At 56.6% G+C, this 19,921-nt stretch overlaps 2 protein-coding genes and 1 long non-coding RNA gene across 3 annotated transcripts; 1 reads left to right on the forward strand and 2 right to left on the reverse strand.

Moving 5' to 3' along the window:
- Window positions 1-1,316: 1,316 nt before the first annotated feature.
- E2F2 (E2F transcription factor 2) lies at window positions 1,317-16,214 on the reverse strand. The gene is made up of 7 exons (XM_058856663.1): window positions 15,573-16,214; window positions 9,244-9,357; window positions 4,176-4,263; window positions 3,608-3,827; window positions 3,330-3,488; window positions 3,050-3,164; window positions 1,317-2,809 (listed from the first exon to the last, which is right to left on the reverse strand). The coding sequence occupies exons 1-7, from the start codon at window positions 15,591-15,593 to the stop codon at window positions 2,324-2,326; spliced, it is 1,203 nt and encodes a 400-aa protein (XP_058712646.1). The 5' UTR covers window positions 15,594-16,214; the 3' UTR covers window positions 1,317-2,323.
- On the forward strand, window positions 13,968-15,592 carry LOC131588091 (uncharacterized). Its single transcript, XR_009279505.1, has 3 exons — window positions 13,968-14,062; window positions 14,139-14,262; window positions 15,128-15,592. It is a non-coding gene; the product is annotated as an uncharacterized LOC131588091 (long non-coding RNA).
- Window positions 16,215-16,315: 101 nt separating the features above from the next.
- Window positions 16,316-18,145, reverse strand: ID3 (inhibitor of DNA binding 3). The gene is made up of 3 exons (XM_058856662.1): window positions 17,613-18,145; window positions 17,349-17,420; window positions 16,316-16,864 (listed from the first exon to the last, which is right to left on the reverse strand). Exons 1-2 carry the CDS (start codon window positions 17,931-17,933, stop codon window positions 17,364-17,366), a joined length of 378 nt encoding a protein of 125 aa, XP_058712645.1. The 5' UTR covers window positions 17,934-18,145; the 3' UTR covers window positions 16,316-16,864; window positions 17,349-17,363.
- Between the last annotated feature and the right edge of the window lie 1,776 nt (window positions 18,146-19,921).

Genomic DNA, 19,921 nt, shown 5'->3' on the forward strand with positions numbered 1-19,921 from the left:
GAGAGGCCAACATGAGTACAAGGGGGCTTTTCAGACCTCCCCCCCTCCATGCCCCTTGCACCCCTCATCCACGGTCGATCAGGGGGTGACAGACCCTCGACCCTTTCACTGAGCCAGGAGTGGGGCTCAGTAAAACTCAGGTCCGTGCCTAACCAGGGCCAATCCAAGCCCTCCTCTAAGGAAGACTGGGTTTTGGGAAGAGCCATCACAAGCCTTGGGTGAACGGCTACGCTTGAAAGATTCCACCCCTCTGGCACCAGTAAGCAGGGAAGCCCACGGTTTGGGGCTTCAGTTTGGGAGGGATTCAACATCTGCCGAGCTCCCGGGACATCTTCCTCGGCAGGGCTCTGGCAGACAGAGGGTTAAAAGGCTGCAGCCCAGGCAGGACCGGAGCTGGAGGGATTTGGGATAAGAGCCTCTCAGCAGACAGGCAGCCCCCGATCCTTCTGCTTCCCCCCATCTGCCCCGAGGGGGTCTCTCCAGCCCCTTGGCTGGGGTGGCCCTGCCACCTCCTGGCTGGCCTGGGGACTGCGCGGGGAGGGGGACAAATCGCCCAGGGACATCCCCTTACTTGCTGTAGGACACTCATCCCCATGGGGGATGGGTTCTCTGTGCCCCTCGCCTGCCTCACCTGGCCCGGGGCTCTCCTCCTCTACACCACCAGACAAACTGTGCAACGCCAACATCAGGTACAAGACATCACCTTCAGTACCTTCAGACACCACTGAGGACCAGTGGGTATCACTTGGTACCAATGAACATCAGGTACCACCAGCCATCGCTGGGCACTACCAGGTATCACTTGGGTAGCACCGCCCACCACCACATGCCACAGGACATCACCTGGTACCACTGACCATCACTTTGCCACTTTAGTGGCATCCCCAGGTCACAGTATGACAGGTAACACATGGGGAAGGACCTTACATGGACACAGCTGCCCCAGGATCTTGCTCTGCAGACCCCAAATTGGGGTGCACAAGCCCATCCAGCCCCCAGATCCATAGGGAGCTGACCCCCAGCCCTGGGGAATTTCCCACACTCCTGGTTGAAGGGGCTCTAGCTCAGGCAAAGGCTCATCGCAGCCAGATTTGGGCTGGAAATCACCAATTTGAGCAGGTCAGACCCACTGTCCTCACTCCAATCAAAGCTTCATCTCAAACCCCTTCTCCAGAAGTGCCTACAGAGCAGGCTGGTCCCAAAACAGGCCATTTTACCCTGAAAACAGGAGCAAAACCAGTTTAACTCTTCCATCCTCCCAAACCATTTCAGCATTTTGCTTCTTAGGGGAAAACAGCCTTTTAGAACTCCAAAATTATATTTTATTTCAACCCCTCCTGGGCAGAAAAAGTGCCACACGTTTTTCCAGGCCAAAACATATTCTCACCCACACCATCTCTTGAGCCAATCTACAGGGGCACCAACAACCCAAGGAAGGAAAACTTAAATACACCCACTGACAAATCCAATCCCTCCCAGCCCCACACCAAAGGGGGAACCCAGATAAATACAGTGCAATAATTACAGATATTTTGCAAGGAATGGCACAGTTAAAAGCCCTATCCTACCCCATGTCCCAGGGCTTGTCCCAAGCTGTTTCCCAAGCCCCTCTCTTGCAGGTCATCGCCTCCTCCAGGCATACCTCTTCCCTGTACATTCCAGTTTTTATACTCCCAGCACCAATAGCTCCAAGAGGCTGGAGGGAGGGAACTGGTGTGGACCGGGGCAGAGGGGCTGTAGTCCCTCAGAGAATACAGCTCCACGTTCCAGCCAGAGATTTGCCAGAGCCATGTGAGCTTCACCCTTCCCTCACCCAAAGATGACTTCAGCTTTGCTGCCTGAATGTTTTTTTAAGGATATTCCAGCCATGGTGGGAATGTGCCACTGGAAATGACCTGTTGAGACCATGAAGAACCAGTTTAACTGAGGAACAACTGGAGTGACCCCAAAACATGACACAGACCATTCTGGGCAGAGGTTTCTCTGCCACCCAAGGGTGTCCCTAACCCATCTGGGGCACCCAAAAGGCACCCCCAACTGTGGGGTAAGGGTGGGAAGCATCAGTACCCCATGGATTTACAGGGGGATGCTGGGATGAGTCCTGGATGGATCCCAGGGCACTCCCAGAGCCCAGTGAGGTGACAACCAACCCAGGAGAGTGCAGAGAAACCACACTGGGTGAGCAACACAAGTCCCCCTCTCCCTGCCATCCTCAGAAAAAACAGTGCTCCCCAATCTCTCCAGTCACCCCACACAGATCCCATGCGCTCGGGACACAAGTGGCCAGAGGGAACAAAGGAAATGATGACTGGCGGGGGGACACTCAGTGCTTCAGCAGGTCCCCCAGGTCATATGTCTCAAAGAGGTCTGTGACACCCTCGCCCTCAAGCCCCCAGAGATAGTCATCCTGTTCCAGGGCAGGTGAGAAGGTGATGAAGGGTCCTGAGTCCAGGTGGGAGGGGGTGCAGGGCAGCTGGTCCTCCGTCTGCTGCAGAAGGTGGGCAGGGGAACCCAGGAGCCCAGGCTCCATCTCCAGCAGTGAGCTGGGTCCCCCTTGGATGGGGAGAGGCAGAGATGGGGGTGAGAGAGGGCTTCCTGTGCCCCCCCATCTCTGGGAGATGGGGTAGGGTGGCTGTTTAGCTGATGGGGAGCTGTTTGGCAGGGAAAAGGGTACGGGGTCATCCCATGGGGAGGTGGCAGCAAAGGGGACAGGGTGCTCCTTGGTGGGGCCTTCTTCTGTGATCTCCTCTGGGCAGAGGTACACCTCAATGGGGCCATTGGTGCTCTTCAGGTGGAGCTGGAAGTTCTCCTGGAAGGGCAGAGTAAGGCTCAGGGGGGCACCCAGAAGGTCGCCCATATCCCACTCCACTGTCCCCAACCCATGAGGGATCCAGTTGGAACACTGTACCCCTTGAAGGACCAGCTCAGGGTCAAACAGTCATGTGGAGACACCCCAAAAACAGCCAGGGTCATCCTTGGGACACCCCAGAGGGACCCATCAAGTCTTGCACAGATTCAGCAGCACCCACACACACCTGGCTACACACACCTGACTGAAATCTGGCACCTCCAGCTGTGTCTCAGGGGGAGCCTTCACGGCAATCACCGTCTGTTCTTGGAAGCTGCTGATGGCACGGAGGTCCTGGTAGGTGACGTACGCCAGCGTGGACAGGGACGAGGTATAGGAAAAGGAGGGGCTGCAAGCAGGACATCAACCCTCGCATCCCTCCAAGCACCCCCCAAGCCCAGGGGAATCCAAGTGGAGGAGAAGGGGCTCAGAGGGGTCCCCAAGACCCTGCCCTCCCTCCCATCTCCCTCAGCAAGGATATCTCTGGTTGGTCTCATTGTCAGCCAGCTGCTGGATCTGCAGGGCACAGTCCTGCATGAGCCGGTCCAGCATCCTCTCTGTCCTAGCCAGTTCAGCCAGATCCCCTCGCAGCACTTGCTGCTTCGCCACCATCGCTGCGTCCTCAAAGATCCCTGTCCCCCTGCCAACAGAGATGGCATCTGAGTGATGGCACAGCACACTCTACATGTCCTCAAGCCACATGTCCCCGACCCTGCCCCATCCCCCGTGACCCATTTTCAGCTGCCCAGCATCACTTACATCCACTGGATGTGGTTCTTGGATTTCTTGCGGATGAGCTGGATGCCCTCCAGTACGTTGGTGATGTCGTAGATGCGACGTTTCTGGACCTCCAGCACCTCCGCAGCCCGGTTCAGATCCACAACACCGTCAGGAGACTCGTTCAGCAAATGGATGAATTTTTTGGTGAGCAGCCCCAATGAGGTGTCGTAGCGAGTCTTCTCCCCAGGAGACTTGGGGGCTGTGGGGAAACAAGAGACCCCCCTTCCTCTCCTTAGTTTGGGATGTAGGATGGATGTGTCATGGGGCTAGACATGAAAGACTACGTGTTCCTTTCTTTAGTGTCAGATGTGGGACAGAAGCTACATAGGGCTGGAGACAAGAGACCTCTCCATCCTCTCCTTAGCCAGGTCCAGGGATGGAGATATCACTGGGCTGGACATGAGAGACACCCCCCTCCCCCCCCCCATCCTCTCCTTAGTGTAGGATGTGGGCTGGAGGTGCTAGAGAGGACATGGTTCTAAGAGGGAAGAGAAGTGAGTCTGTTCCCCCCAGCTTCCCCTGCCCCATCTCACCCTGCATCACTTACTCCTGGGGCTGGGGACCTGTGCCAGTGTCCAGCCCTTCCCCTTGGGCATGCGAAATTCGGGGCCCTCCAGGTCCAGCTTCCTCTTGGCCTGGAGCACAAGAGAAAACCCTGCATTGTGGCCAAGCCAGACACCCCTCTGAGTTCCCCAGACCCCCCAGGGCCATCAGCCAAGCCCTGGGTGCCACATCCTGGGGTGGGGGAATATTGCAACAGGCTCATTCAGTTGCAATACTCCTTTTGGGAAGGGGCGCAGCAGCACCTAGCAGTGTGAGAGGCCACTGAGAGAACTGATGGAGAGGAGATATGGGGTCCTGTAACCCACCATGGCTTCCTGCACACCCTGGCACTCGCAGGGAACTCACTTCCCCTTACCCCCAGCTCCTGGCAGGGCTCCACAGGCTGACCCCTGGGAATGCGGTGACTCTGAAGCCAGATCTTCACCCTCCCACCCTGCCAGCTGGCCCACTGGGGTGCATGATGTCACTTCCCACCTCCCACCCGCGTTATGGTTGAGGCAGCTGAGGGCATCCAGCTGCCACCAGCACACCTGGCACCAGCTGGGTTCAGCCCCCCGGGACCCCTGGGTGCTCTGGACACATGTACACAGCTGAAGGGAAACTGGGGTGAGGGGGCTATGCTGGGTTCTGGGAGGGGAGACAAACATCCCTGCACCTGCTGTCCCCTCATCAGGGCGAGCAGCTCCTTGAAGTCCTCCCAAGGAACCCCGAGCAGCACTTGGGCAGAAGGGACCCAGGGAAAAGTGCAGCTGTGTAAATTCACAGAAGAAATGGAGGGTGTCACCAACCTCCCCCACCAATGCAAACAAAACCCCCAGGAACTCTCCACACCCACAAACACGCACAGGGTGATTTGGGGGGGAACGCTTTGGCTCAGGAGTAGAAAGCAGCCCCCCAGCCCCATCCCGGTCCCTACCCCCCCCCCCCCCCCCCCCCCAGTACCTGTTCCCAGGCTGGGCTGTCCCACAGGATCCCCCCCAGCACATCCCACATGGCACCCAGGTCCCTGTGCCGGCTCTGACGGCGGCTCCCTTGGGAGCACAACGCAATTTGCAGAGAAGGGTTGGGCACCTCGGCCTCGTTCCCACCCAAGGGGGCTGGCGGAAGAGGCGCCAGGGGCTGTTTTCTGCCCCCCCAGGGAGCCAGGTTGGTCCCGAGCTCCTGTGGGAATCTGTTCCCTCCCACCCTCCACGGAGCAGGTTTTTCCCAGTGAACTCGCTTCCAACCCCAGCCTTGTGCCCCCAGATGTGCCCCGGAGCTGCCAGCACAACAGCGGTTAATGCCAAGCACATGGGAAACACCTGCCTCAGATAAGACCTCATCCATCTGCCAGCACGGGAGGGCGGACATCACCCTGGCCCCTCCTCCCCCTCCCCGCTGGTATCCCTTACTTCTCCAGTATGGATGGCCATGGGCAATGTATGTTCCCATCGCTGTTGGGGAGGTCGGGTGCACCCCGTCTGCCCCAAGCAATGGGGAAACTGAGGCACAGAGCAACTCACAGCAGGTACTAGTGTTTCCAGACGCCTCCAAACCCCCCGAATCCCCACCCCATGTGCACCCCATCATGCTTTCCCAGATGCAGTTTTGGGGGCTGGGAGCTTGGTGGGCTCAGACAACGGCAAGACCCTGAGTTCTGGGACCCACCAGCAAGGGACAATGGACAAGGGGCTCCCTCCTGTGACTCAGCTGCCATTCCCCAAGCCGGGCAGGATTAGGCACATAACAGCTGAGTGGAGCACAGCAAGGGGCTCCCACCACCCTACCAGCACTTGGTGGCAGGGGGTAGGTTGAACCAGGGTAGGTAGGGGAGCAGGGACCAAACCCAAAGATCCCCCAAAGACATGGCAGTAACACCCCACGCCACTTCCCAGCCCCCAGCCATGGCTCCCCAGCATGACAGAACACACCATCTACACACCAATATGATGGTGGGGGTGGGAAATCAGGCATGACCCCAAAATTTCGGGGGTATGCAAGGCAGTGAGGGGGTAGGCTGGGCCCCCTGCCAGCTCTGCCTGCCAAGCAGCCCTGAGCCCAGCCCTGGCGCCAGGGGCTACACCCTGTGCCCAGCCCAGCCATCAGATCATCCCTCAGCCCCCCCGCGGGGGGCTGCTCCTGCCAACCTTCCCTTTCAAAAGCATCCGTTACCTTCTCCGGGCTTGCCCGGGCTCTGCCCGGCCCTTTATGGGGCTCCCCCCCGTTCTTTCTTTTCCCAGCCCCACCGTCCCCACGGGGGCGTGGGAACGCAGCACCTGGGGCTGGGCACTCAGAGCTGGCAGAGAGTCAAGGGGCACTCCAGGATCCTGCTGCTTGCTTGTGCCAAGGGGCTGCTGGATCAGACCCCCACAGGTGCAGCCCCCACTGCCTTAGGGTGGCTGAGGGCTAGTATAACACAAGATGTGGACAGGGGAATGGAGACTGATCCCAGATTTGGGGAACAGTGAGACCACCCTGCACTGGGGAGGAAGGCAGATAGGTAGGTACTGATCCCTACTCTGGGGTGCAGCTGACATCTGCATCCCTTCCAATAGCCCCATCCCGGGAGATGTTCCCCGGTAGAGAGGAAGTGGTGGCTTTAAAAGCGATTAAAAGCAATTTAAAAGCAACCAAAAAAGCCCCTCCAAAGGCAGCAAAAAAATTGCCACTTCCCCACCCATCCCTCCCCCAAAAATCCTCCCTTTTGCCCATGCAGAAAACTCTTCGATGGGATCATGTCACCCCTGTAGAATCTGGGGTGCTGCTGAGCAGGTTCTCCTGCAACCCAGCACCCACAGGGGCTGCCACTCTCAGGTGCTCTTTGCACGGACTGCTCAGCCCTCCCAGCTCGTACAGAACCACAGCACACTCTGGACGCCCTTGCTCAGGGTGGGGAGCTAGGATCCCACAGCAGAAACGCCCCTCTCTCCAGTGCTCTTGCATAGATAGCCCTAAGCCCCTACAGAGACTCCACAGCCCCTATAGAGACCAGAGATGGGCAAACACTGACGACGGGATTGGCATGGGCTAAAACCACTCCAAAATACACATTTTCCCTGGAGAAAAACGCATTTTATTACTCCATAACCCTTAAATCAGAGAGTATGGTAAATTTAAGGCTTTTTTGGAAGATGAGAGAGAACCCATCCCGCTTTCCTGCGGGATGATAGGCTCCTCCTCCACGTGATCCCAGATCACTCGTGTCACAAAGCCGGTGGGAGCGCCGCAATTGCCCTGACTGGGAATGGGGAGGAAACGCTCGTATCTGATTGCATAGGCTCTGCACACAAAGGTTGTGCCATAAACAGGGTGTGTGCGGCAGGAACCTCAGCTGCCAGGGCTGCGAGTGCCATACCGCGGTCGGAAACAGGATCTTCAGCACCACGAGTGGGATAATGGCAGCGGGAAATGAGATGGGGACGGGGGCGGAACGCCTCTCGCAAGCCACCAAGGGGTATAGAGGAGCACATCGTGTCCCCAGTTGTCACATGAGCCCCCCAGACCCTGTTCAAGGGACGGTTGTAGGCAGCAGCACCTGGAACATCCCCTTGTATGGGTAATGATGATGGTGGTGATGACAGAGGCCGTTAGCCCAAAACCTCTTGATCCCAGGTGTCACTTAAGGACAAGCATTTCGTGTCCCCAAGTGCATCACAAGCCCCACCCGGCCACATTTAGGGGGCAGCGGCAGAAAGGAGTACCCTGAGCACTGAAGTGGGTGATGATGATGATGACAAAGGGGCCATTAGCCCAAAACCAGCTCTGCACATCCACAGATATGGTACTGGGAGCCTCTGGTGTGTTTTTAAGGGAGGGGGCAACAATGACGGTGTCTTCTTAAACAGCAGCCCCCGGCAGTGCAGGGTGTCTCACGCGGCTCGGAGACAACGAGGCCGGAGAGGAGACAGGTGGTCCCAAAGTCCCCCGGGATGGGACTCGAAACGGCCGCATCCAGCTCTCCAGCCACGGCACAAAGAGGGAAGCAAAGCCACTCCCTCTCCCTCCACCGCGGCAATGTCCCCAGCTGGCATCAAGCATCAGGGACTGGGAAAAGGGCGGGGGGAGGGAATAAATAAATAAATCAAGCTTTGGGAAAACTAAATCGGTGTTAGCAGGGTCTGGGATCCCTCCCAGGACTGAGGAGAACAGAGGCTCACAGTGAGGGCTGGATGCGTGCCCAGGCTGGAGCAGGCAGGAATTAAATGCCAGCTGCCAGGGGGACTGATGGGCCAGGGACTCGGAGGAGGCCCTCCAAGAGCAGGGACAGGCACGGGGCCAGCACCCGACTTGTGCCTCACTTTCTCTGTTTAGGGGTAGGTTTGCAGCTTGGTGTTGGGCTCTGTAAACACAGCCGTGACCCCGCGGCTCGGCGACAGGAATATGGGATGGCAACCCCCTACACAACTCCCAGCATCAGGGTCTGAGCTACAAAGCCTTGGGGTGATCCGTGGAGGATGAGACCCACCCCCCCCCCAAAAAAAAGCCATTGCCAGTTCCACTGTAATGACGGGCAAGAACCAAGCTTGGAAAGCGATGCTGTAGCACCCCCATCCCGTGTCCCCCGCCTCCCCTGGGTGACGGGTCACCCCGGGGGTCGCAGCTCCAAAGTGGGGAGAGATAGTGAGCAGGGCTGGTGCTCCCCGCCCAGAGCACGCAGGGGCTCTGACTGTACCCATTCCTCATTTCCCCATCATAGAAAGGGCTTCTCAACGGGCCTGGGATTGCTGACAGGGTGTTGAGGCACAACCCGGACTTATTGCAAGCTGGAGGGAGGGAAAGAGGCCGAAAAGGGCCAAGAAGCGGAAGCCGGAGCCGCGGGCACGCAGGGGCGAGGGGAAGTTAAAGAAACATCTGAGCCATTTCACTGAGACTTTTGATTTCGGACCTCACCCTCCCCCACTCACAGAAAGACACATTAGAGGGTGCAGACACCAATATAAGCTGCAAAATTTGGAATGGAGGGGGCTGTACATGCTGGGGTCACTCACCCCTTGCTCCCACCCAGCATCATCCCCAGCCTCCCGTGCCCCCGAAGAGATGCCCGAGGAAGAGACGGGATGCAGACATCTTACCGGTAGCCGTCCCGCCGAGGCTGAACAGAGGGTCCTGAGCTCGGGGCCTTGGGGGGTGTCACAGAGAGATCCGCCTCGAGAAGCGGGGGCGCTGACAGCCGCCGGCGTGTAGACCTGGGTGAAACAGCCTGTGGATAACGGGGGGCTGCCCAGGCTGGAAGCCCCCGGCTCACAGGAGCCCACTACTGACATGACTTTCTTCGGGTGGTGGTGGGTAGGGGGTGGCGGGAGGGCGGTACCCCCCCTCCCCGGGGCGGGGGACACTCCTCTGGGGAGCCGCAGCATTGCAAAGTCTTTTCCGAGAAGCCCGGCCCGGGGAAGGGGGCAGGAGCACCCCGCGATTCCGTAGCCGGGAGGGGGTCACAATCTCTGCCGTGGCATTTTGGGGGGACCGAGGAGGCGTTCCAGCTGGCGATGCCACCGGCCGGTCCCCAAATTCCCCCCCCGAAAAACCTGCAGAGAAGAACACGGCGGCGATGCCTCCGAGACCGGCGGAAAATTCACTTTTGGCCCCAAAAATCAGTCGCACTGGGGCGGCGGGAGCGCGGCCCCGCCTGGGCCGGGACCCCCGCGCCCGGCTCCGCTCCCGCCCGATCGCGCCTGGCTCGAGCGGTCTTTTTTTTTTTTTTTTTTTTTTTTTTTTTTTTTTTTTTTTCCTTCCCCTTTTTTTTTTAAGCGCCAAAACCCATGCCGCGAAATTCGGATTTCCCGCGGAAAACGCAGCGTACTGATTGGCTGTCGCCCCTTTGCTGCGGCCGGTGGCGCCGCGCCGGGAGGGGCCTTAAAGTGGCCGCTGGGTGGGCGGGGTATTTACGCAAATAAGGGAAGGGACCTTCTTGAGACCACCTGCTGGGGGCAGGGGCGCTTGTTTTGGGGGTGAAGGGCATTTGGGCTGGGCATCGGGACTAGGATATATTTTCTGTTACTTATTTATTTTTCAGAACATACACCCCCTCCCCCACCCCAATCAATCTGGTGAGGTCTAGCCTGGGGGCTGCAACTCTCCAAGCCCCTCACAAGCCCCTCATTCCATGTTCCTGATTGTCCTCCCATCTCCATCAAGCCTTGATCCTCATCTTCCCATCCTCATCCCACCCTTCCCATCATTCCCCCATCCCTATCCCCAGTTACAGCAACCCAGTCTAGTGGAGAGGAAGCTGCACCTACTTAAAATAAAAATTTTGGCCTCCGCCAGCCAGAGGTTGTCTGGCACCTGCAGACAGGATGGAGAGGTGCCAGACAAGGGAGACTGCTGTTGGGAAGGGCAGGGATCTCAGAGGGGCTCAGCATGAGGAGATTTGGCCCCTGGTTCACTCGTAGTTCATTCAACCTGCCACCCATTGTTCCACATGCATCCCACCCATGTCCTTGGAGAGTACCAGGTCTTTCTGGCAAAGTGGAGGGAGAAAAAGGGGATGAAGGGCATCCAAGCTGGCCCACAGGGTATTTCGGAGTGCAGCAGTAACAGGAATCACTTGTTGCAATGGCAAACCTCTGAGTGAGGGCAACTCTGACCCTTACTGACACCAGCAAAAGGCTACCACAGCCACTGAGACAAGCCAGGGTTTAATCCTGCTGAGGCCACCAAGCCACAGCAGTTGGTTCCCTTTTGTCCCTTGTTCCTCTCCATTACCATGTTTGTCTCATTCCCTGGTTTCTCTCCATTCCCTCATTCCCTCCCCTCCATTTCCTGGTTGCCTCTATCCATTCATTCCTCCCCATCGTTCTTCTCTCCATCATTCTCCTCTCCAGGAAGAACCAACTCCATGCCAAGGTCTGGTACAAGGATAATCATGTGCAGAGGTGGACTTTCCTGTGAAGAAGCCTCCTAGAACACAGACAGATGGATACACATGCTGGCCATGGCCTCTGCTGCAGACGAGAAAAGACACCAGACCTCCAGACTCCAACTCAGCTGGGACACCCAGAAACCTGCCAGGAGCCTCAGATCCAGGACAGACGTTTGCCTCCCACCATGCGAGACTTTGAGTCAGATCAAAAGGCCTGGAAGCAGCGATGCCACCCCAGCTGGGCAGTTTGGCCCCTGTGCCAGGAGTGTGGCTAAGCTTGGCAAATCAATCGACCCAGACCTCCTTCTTCCCCTCTGAGGGAAGAAGGCAACTGCTGTCTCCATCCCAGCGCACCAAGACAAGGCCGTGCCCGGCAGGGTGGATAAATATATGTTGACTGCCTTGGGCCCGCTCCAGTCGGTGACCCTTGGGATAAGGACATTGGGTATGGGAAGCACCTGGCAGCTTGTATCCTCAACTCTTCCAGCTTGGACAAAGCAGAGGTGACGTCCCCACATGTTGTTAGTGTGACCTCACTGGATTAAGGGCTGACCCAGAGGGTGGGAAAACTTGTTGACCGTCACCTCCTCAGCTGTGCTGAGGGACAGGCTGAGGGAGGAGTCAAGGGCATCTTTCCCACTACCTAATATTTGCTCAAGAAGCCTTTTCCAGCCTTTCCAGCCATGGCTTTCCACCAGCAAAGTCCTCTCCCACACCAGAAAACACAGACTTTTATCTTCCTGTGACACCAAGACGTCCAGAAGGGTGGGCCATGCACCAGCTGTCACCCTGCAAGCCAGAGAGGTTTGGAAAGGACCTTAAAGACCATCTCATTCCATGATGTTGCAGAGGTCTGGGATGACCTTGTGGATGGCCTGAAGCATCCCAGCCAGCCCCTTGACCAGCCTCCTTGCCCTGGGGCAAGGTGAGAGAGCCCATCATTGAACTGGCCATGGTGGAGGGAGGAGCCAGGAGACCCCTCCTAGTTTCTTCCCGCGGGTCTCCGGAGGGTCTGAACTGCACCCCAAAAGCAGGGTGAAGAGCTGATGGCGAAGAACAAGCAATTATGCTGCTTTTCCTGGTGCAGATTCAGCCCATGGAATAGTGGCACCAAATCTGGGCCACTGCATCTCTGCCCAGACCAAGATGGCACCACCAGAGGCTATGGTGTACAGCCTCCACACCCTCACTCACCCTAGGATCTGGAAAATCTTTTGGATGTTCAGCTTGGAGATGAGGGACCTTATCAGGATGCAGAGCGCAAGGAGGATGTTGACTATATCCCAGAAGCAGGCGGCTGAAGCTGGACTATGGACCCCAAATGAGACCCCATCCCCTAATATTGTTCCCTAAGGAACATTCCCAGGAGAGAGGGGGTACAAGGGTGCTGGTGCCCTATGGCTCTGCCCAGAGTGGGGGGGGAACAGCTGTCCAGGAAGCATGTGATGGACCACTCGGCAAGCACAAGTGGCCAGCAGCTCCACAACCCAATGCCACACATCCCTGAGCCTGGAATGGGGGCAACAGAGGCGGTCCCAGTCTTTTCTGGAAGGGCACCAGAGAAGGTCCTCGTCCTTCCCAAGCGGAACACCAGAGGAGATCCCAATTCTTGCCAGGATAGGCATCGAGGGAAGTCCCGATCATCTGCAAGTGTACAGCAGAGGAAATCTGAAATCCTAGCTGTTCTCGAGGGGAGAACTTTCCCGGTGAGTTAGGCTTTTCTTCCTCTGCCCTGGAGACGGCAGCAGCGAGTCGCGGCTGCGGGGTCCGCACCGCTCCGGCTCCACCGCACGGAGTCCCCGGCAGATTTTGGGACATGCGTGAAGCCTCTGTCCCACCGTGGGACCAAGCCGCGCTGTGACCTGTGGTAGACGGAAGACAAGGGCTGACAGGAACACGCGAGCTGGCTGCCAGCACAGAGGGCGGTCTCCACGGGGGTGGGGAGAGAGCAGGAATATCCTCCTCCAATTCCACAGTATCTCCGGGAATTCCAGTCAAGGGGGTGCTGAGTTCCTACACAGCTTGGTTTGCAGGATGAGCCCTCCTGTGCATGCATGACACAAGTCAGTGTAGGCACGTGTGCACATAGGTGTGTGTGTGTGTAAGTGCACACAGGTATGCGTGCATACATGCACCACATACGTTAGTGCGCGTGTATTTCAAGTGTGCACCGACGTGTAAGTGCACAAGTCTTACCGTACAATACAGTGCCTGCATTGTAAGGCATATTGTAAAGGGCATGGGTGTAAATGCGTGATTTGCGTGTAAATGCGTGATTTGCCCGGACACAAGTATCAGCGTCTGTATACACGTGTGTGAGTGCACATGGGTGTGGGTAACTGAACACAGTCATGCGTGCATATCTGCACGTGTGAGTGTGCACAGACACGTGTGTCAGCGTTCATAAATACATGTGTGAGTGCATGTATTGTGTGCACACATGCACACACGTGAATATGCACATACCACACGTGTCACTGTAGCATGTAACTACTGCATGTGCATGTGCGCATCCACACTCAGCAGCCCGAAACCCTCTCCACGCGTGAGCGGGCCTGGCCAAGGTCACGCGTGTGCGCGCAGCATCTGTCTCAGCGGCGGCTGGCGGGGAGCCGGGCGGGGGGGCCGAGGGGGCCAGACCTTGGCCGGGGCAGCAGCGGGAGGAGGAGGAGAAGGAGGAGGAGGGAAGTGCGGCTCAGACAGCGCGGCGCCAGCAAACACCTGCAAACAGCTCCGGGCACACAATGGCAAATACAGGTGGGAACCGCCGCCTCCGTCAGCGCAGCGATTGCATCAGACTCCGGCGCTTGCCAAGAGGCGAACGAGCCGGCCCAGGGGCCACCGGCACCGCGGCGGGGCCGCGCTCGACCTTCAGCATTTCACGCCGCCCCCCCCCCCCCCCCCCCCCGAAATACTTTCTGCCCTCCTCACCGTCTTTTCTGCACCCCTGCAGTGTATCTGGGGTGGTAAAATAAAGCCGGGCATACTCGGCCAGGACCATTTTTCTTGTTCCAGCTGTTCCCCCCGAGGTAAATCTCGGCCCCTGCGGCTATTTTTGGCTGTGTGTTTTCCCCGTTTTCTTTTTTTTTTTTTTTTTTTAATCAGGTTTTTCCAGGAAATCATCGGCATCCCACAGCAGCCAGGGTAAATCTGCTGCATGGGGTAAATCTTCCCCCCGAGGTAAATCCCATCTGCCCCACGAGGTACATCATCCCATCAATCCCCCGAGGTAAATTCCAGACCCTGCAGTTATTTAGCAGTTATTTTTAGTTGTGGGGGTTTCCTTTTTTTTTTTTTTTTTTTTTTTTTTGTTTTGGTTTTGGTTTTGGTTTGGTTTGGTTTGGTTTTTTCCAAGAGGAGTTTCAAAGAAAGCAGCACCGGCAACTGTCAGCCGAGTCCAGGGTGCCAGTGGGGTCTGAACTAGGCTTGTGCCAGAATTTGGGAATGTCGGGGTGGCTATTCCGGGCAAGACGCCGGGATCCATACACCTCGGGGGAGGAGGTAATGGCTCTGGGAGGCTTCTTGGGAGCTAGACCCAAACCTACACACTGCCAAACCCCGCAGCTCCTGGCCTCGGGAATCCCCTGCTCTGATCCCTGAGAGGGGACAGGGGCAGGGGCCACCTCCACTTCCCGGGGGCTGGAGTCCCCCTCCACCTCCCCAGTGCCGTTTCCATCCAAAAAGCCCCAGCAGGAATGGTTTCTCCCACCCCACCAGTAGCCCCATGTTTCCTAGTAACCCCAACCTCAAAGTAGGCTCATTAATGCTCCCACGAGTCCACGATTTCCACCACCATCAGCCCTGATGGGGGTCCCATTAGGACCTGGAGCTCTCACACTGCAAGAAGCTCCACCTTCCAGCTACCGAGACTCATCTCTGTTCCCTGGCTCATGCCCAGGGTGCTTTTCCCACCCGTCCCACTTAAATCCCTTTGGCACATCAGCACTGTCACAGCTGGAGGACCACGACACCGGGGTTAATGTGGGGACACTCACCCCTAACCCACCCCTTGCCTTTTCCTCCAGAGCCAAAAGCCAGTGGAGATGGCAAAAGACTATTTTCAGCTGTGAGCATAACAGCATCTCTGTTCCCAGATGCAGTGGTTTTTGGATGGACACCCTCACCTGCCTCCCACCATGCCTGGACAGCCCATGTCACTGCATCCCACCTCACCCAAGGGTGCCTGGGGATACCCTGCCCCGGGCAGCCCTGGAACATCAAGCTCGGAGAAGGGAGGAAAGTTCCCAGGGGCTGGTGATCCAGTTGGACCAGGTACCTTTCGGAAGCTCCACATGCTGTTTTTCCCTGTGGAAATGCCCATGGACAAAAGGCATTTGGCAGCTTCCAGCTGCACCCCAAGCTCTTGTTGGCTGTCATTGGGATAGAGGCTGAAGCCAGTGTGTGTGGGCAAAGGTTTCTATCCCTCTGAGACCCCCGTATCTTCTCCCTCCTCCTCTTCTCGTGATGCAGCCCCTCACCCGGCTCCCCTGGATGCTGGAGCACCCTGGGGACATCCCAATGCCATGGGGCAGGACCTACCTCATGCCTGGCTGAGCCCATGGCAGCAAAACCAGAGCCCAACACAGAGGATGAAGATGATGGTGCTACAAGTGGGGCTGAAGTTAAATTATCTTCATTGTAGGCAGGCCAGCACCTTCTCCAGGGAGCACGATCCAGCTCCACAGCTGCGCCGGCCGGGGGTCATATCTGCTCCCAGGCCAAATGCTGCGGTTTCACCAGCATTACCCAAGGGGAGGGTGTTGACCCCAAGGAGATAAGGCCAGGCAGGGGCTGCTCTCGGGATACTACCTGGGGCAGCAAAAGCAGTCCAGAAACTCCCCTACCCCTATGGGGTGTATCCTAGGGGAGCAGCATCACCCCTTCCAGCCCAATAGAAGCTCAAGTCCAGCATCAGGGCACCAAGCAGCCCGTTTCCACACAGCTAAAAGTGGAAAAAGCATATTCTCCCCTCCTTCCCAGGGCTCCAGCTACACCTCCAGATGGTCCTCAGGGTTCAGCACCATCTTCACTCCTTCCATATCAGATAAATGCAGCAGCACCCAAAATAGCTGGCAGCCACCGTGTCAGGAGCCGGCAGCCTAGGGTTAATTCCTCCCATACCTGAGCTGACATTTCAATGCTATTACACAATTATGGAGATTCCTACAGTAACTCTAGAACTTCCCATCAGTTTGGGAAGCTTCTACCTCCCAGGGGGTTGTTTTCCTTCTCAGGGGTGCACTCCAGTTCCCTCCACCCCAGTGATGAAGGAGAAAAAACAATCAAAATTATCTCATTTTTATTATGTAAAAATGTAACTTTTATAAAAAGTTTATAAAGCAAGTACAAGGCATGTTTGCAGAAACTCACCTTCCTGCACAAAAGGTACAAAAAGTTATACTCTAGTATAGAGCTCCACAATATACGAGGCCACAGCCCCAGGGAGTTTGGTTCATACTCGAGGATGTTTGTCCCCCCTCCCCAAAACCCCCTAATCCCCACCCCGCCATCCCATTGAACACCTTTTAAAAAAAGGACTCGCTTCTATAATCCAAAAATATACAGACAACCTCCTGTTCATCATCAGTCTTTCTTAAAAAGTATCTCATGTGAGTTCGGATCCAAAGCTGGGATGCTGAGCTCCGTGGGTGGGATGCTGGCGGTGGAAGGCTGGGGGGCGGTCGGAACCAGCCTCTCCCCACTCGCGGTGCCCGGGCCCGGGGGAGGCGATGCCGGGGCCGGTAGGTCGCAGACAACCCGGCGCCACGGAGGAAGCTGCTATTTACCTCCGGCTGATAACGAACCAGGAACCGACACTCGCTGCCTGTTTGCTAATTGGCACGGGGAGGTGAGAGAAGAGAGGGGGAGGGAGAAAAGAAAATAATAGTGGTAATTAGTGGGGTGATAAGTGGGGTTGGGAATGGAGATTTGGGAAGAGGGAATGGGAGCCGGGAAACCAAGTTTCTCGGGGATGGTATCTGGCCCTCGGTTGGCGATGCTGGGTTGGTGCTGGTTGGGGGCTGGGGTGCAGGTGAGAGACATAGGGAGGATTGCAGAAAGGGGGAGCACTGGTCTGCATTGTTTGGGTCGGTATCGGGAGTGGGTTGGGGGAGGTGGACTGGGGTGCGAGTGGTGAAAAATTGGGGTGCGAGGGGGAACTGGGGAGAGGGGAGCATGGGTTGCTGGGGATCGGTCCCCTAGGGATTTTGATTCTGGGGGCGGAATGGGGGCCCGGGACATCACCTGGGATGCGGGCATATGGGGAGGACTGGGCTGTGGATGGTGGTGGCGGTGGTGATTGGGGGCGACACTCACCTGATGGAGGTGGCGTTAGTGACACAAACTTCTCTCGTCTTTGGTGCGGAGTTCTGAGGCGAGTTCAGCCGCCTGCGGAGAGAGGGGACAGGGCTTAAGATCACCCCGGCGGCTGGTGGTCCCTCCTCCTCCTCCCCATTCCCCACCGTGCCATGACTCGGGGACCCTGCAGCACCCCCGTCCCGACTTGTTATCACCTCCAACCTAACACATTCTCTCTCCCCCAATCGACATACCTAGCCCCGAGGCCGAAGCGACCCTTACCTTAAGGGAGAGTAGGGTGGCCTCGGAGGAGGGGTCGCAGCCCTTGGACCCCTCCTCCAGCACGATCTGGAGGTCGAAGATGTAGTCTATGACGTGCTGCAGGATCTCCACCTGGCTCACCTTGGTGCCTTGAGGGATGCCCGGCACCAGCTCCCGCAATTTGGAATAGCAGTCGTTCATATCGTAGAGCAAGTTCATGGGCTCTTCCAAGGCCGGGCTCTTGTTGTGGCTGCCTCGGGCGATGGCCAAACTCTGCTCCGAGAGGCAGCAAACGGCCTCGTAGCAGCTCCGGACGGAGCGCACCGGGCTGATGGCTTTCATGCTGGGCTCAGAGCAGGTCTGGAGATGCAGGGCAGGGGACGCCTAGGAGCCTCAGCGGCTGTCGCGGCAGCGGGGGTTTTGCTGAGACCTCCGAGCACCAGGACCGCCAAAGAGGGCAGCTCTGAGAGCCTTAACTCTCACCCCTGGACCCCAAACTTTCGTATCTCTCCGGCAGATTGGGGAAGGTGGGGGGGGTGGGAGGCGCCCGCGCCGCGTTTATATAGGCAGCGCTACTTGACCGCGCCCACTACATGCAAATTATGAATAACACAACCCCTTTTTATGTAAAATAACCATTAATCTCTTCCCTTTTATGTAAACGAAGCCCTAAACCCCGCCTCCGAGTGTCAATGGAGTATCAAACTCCGCCCCTACACATAAATGAAGCCTTAAATCCCCTCTACCTCACCCCCGTCCTCCCCAGCCCCCCAAATTGACCCTTGATGGCCAGAATTGCCTGACGGGTGATGACATGTCCACACAAGTCTCCCTCCCCATGGCCAGACCCCCCAAACCTCTTGGAGATTACCTCTCCCTAAACCCCTTCAACCCCCCAGCACCCCCAAACTCTCCTCCTCCCCTTCCCAGTCAATTCCCCCCTTTTTAGACAGGACTATGGGGTCTCCCCTCTCCCGACCTCCCTGTTTTAAGGAAATTAGTGCCGCCCTTTTCCTTATTCCGCTTCTCATCTGACCTCCAGACTTTCTGGCGTCAGGAATTATCTTGTGACCAGAAGAAAAAAAAATTAATTGCGGTAAAACTGAGGTTACGATGGAGAAACCAGATTTAGGTCAGCGCCTGTGAGAGGCCTGGAGGGTTTTTTATTTTGTGGGGGGGAGAGGAGATTTATAGTCAAAGGGGTTATCCTAGTAGAAGCGTGTGTGTGTATGGGGCGGGGGGTGGTATGAAGGAAACTGCCCCTCTGAACCATCACTGCCTCAAAACTTACAGAATCAGAGAATGCCCAGAGAAAAAGGCCAAATCTGGAGCGATCTGGGGTTCCTGGTGGGTGTCTCTGCAGCGGGTGGCACAGGGAGGGGTCCCACAGAAATGACGGCCCTGCAACACCCAGATTGTGAATCTGCCTGAGCCCAAGGAGAAAAATCTCACTCCCCCAAATACTGACTTTGGTGGGATTTAGTTGTTGGGGGTGTAATGGGGGCTTGGTAATGAAGGTGCAGGAAGGGAATGTTGGAGCAGAGAGGGTTGGGGGCACCCTGGGACCCTGCTCGGCCCGGGGGTCCCAGCTAAGGAGGGGTGCAGGGGGGTGGGGGTACAGGCACCTGGACCAAATTACTCCTGCTCACTGCATCAATTTATTCTAGATTTGCCCAAATCCCAGTTTAGTAGTGCTGGGGTTTATTTCCACCCCCCACAAAGGGGTCTGGGGACTGCAGGCTGGAGGGCACCCCTCCTCCCTGCATCTGCCCCAAGCCATGAGCTGCTCGACAAAGGACCTTGAAAGCAGCATCCTACACTTTTTGGGGCTGGATTATTTTTATATATTTTCCTTCACTCTCCCGACCCCCTAATCCTAACACCCCCCCCACCCCCCCCCCCCCGTTATGAATTTCATGGGAAATCACTTGTGTGTGAAGGATAGCAGATTGGGAAGAGGCATAATTACCCTCATTAACCTGTTTTGGAGCAAGAGCCAACAACCAAACTCCCGTTCAAAAAAAAAAAAAAAAAAAAAAAAGAAAGAACAAAATAAAAAGGATGGAGACATCTTTTAAAAGTAAGTGATAAATGTAAAACTTAATGAAATTAACACAGATTTTTAAAATGTTTACAAAAAATTTAGAAACTCTTTTCAGACCACCACCTGAATCCTTCTTATGACTTCCCCTCAATACAAAACAGCAACGTAAAGCCTCTGCTTATTCCCATACACCCCCTCTCCTTTCCCAAGGGATGGCGGGGGGGGGGGGGCCCTGAAAGGCTTCAGAGGGACTGGGGGGGGGGAGCTTTTGTTTGCAGGGGGGTTT

This window comes from Poecile atricapillus, chromosome 24 (genome assembly GCF_030490865.1).
Source record: "Poecile atricapillus isolate bPoeAtr1 chromosome 24, bPoeAtr1.hap1, whole genome shotgun sequence".
NCBI classification, from domain to species: Eukaryota; Metazoa; Chordata; class Aves; order Passeriformes; family Paridae; genus Poecile; species Poecile atricapillus.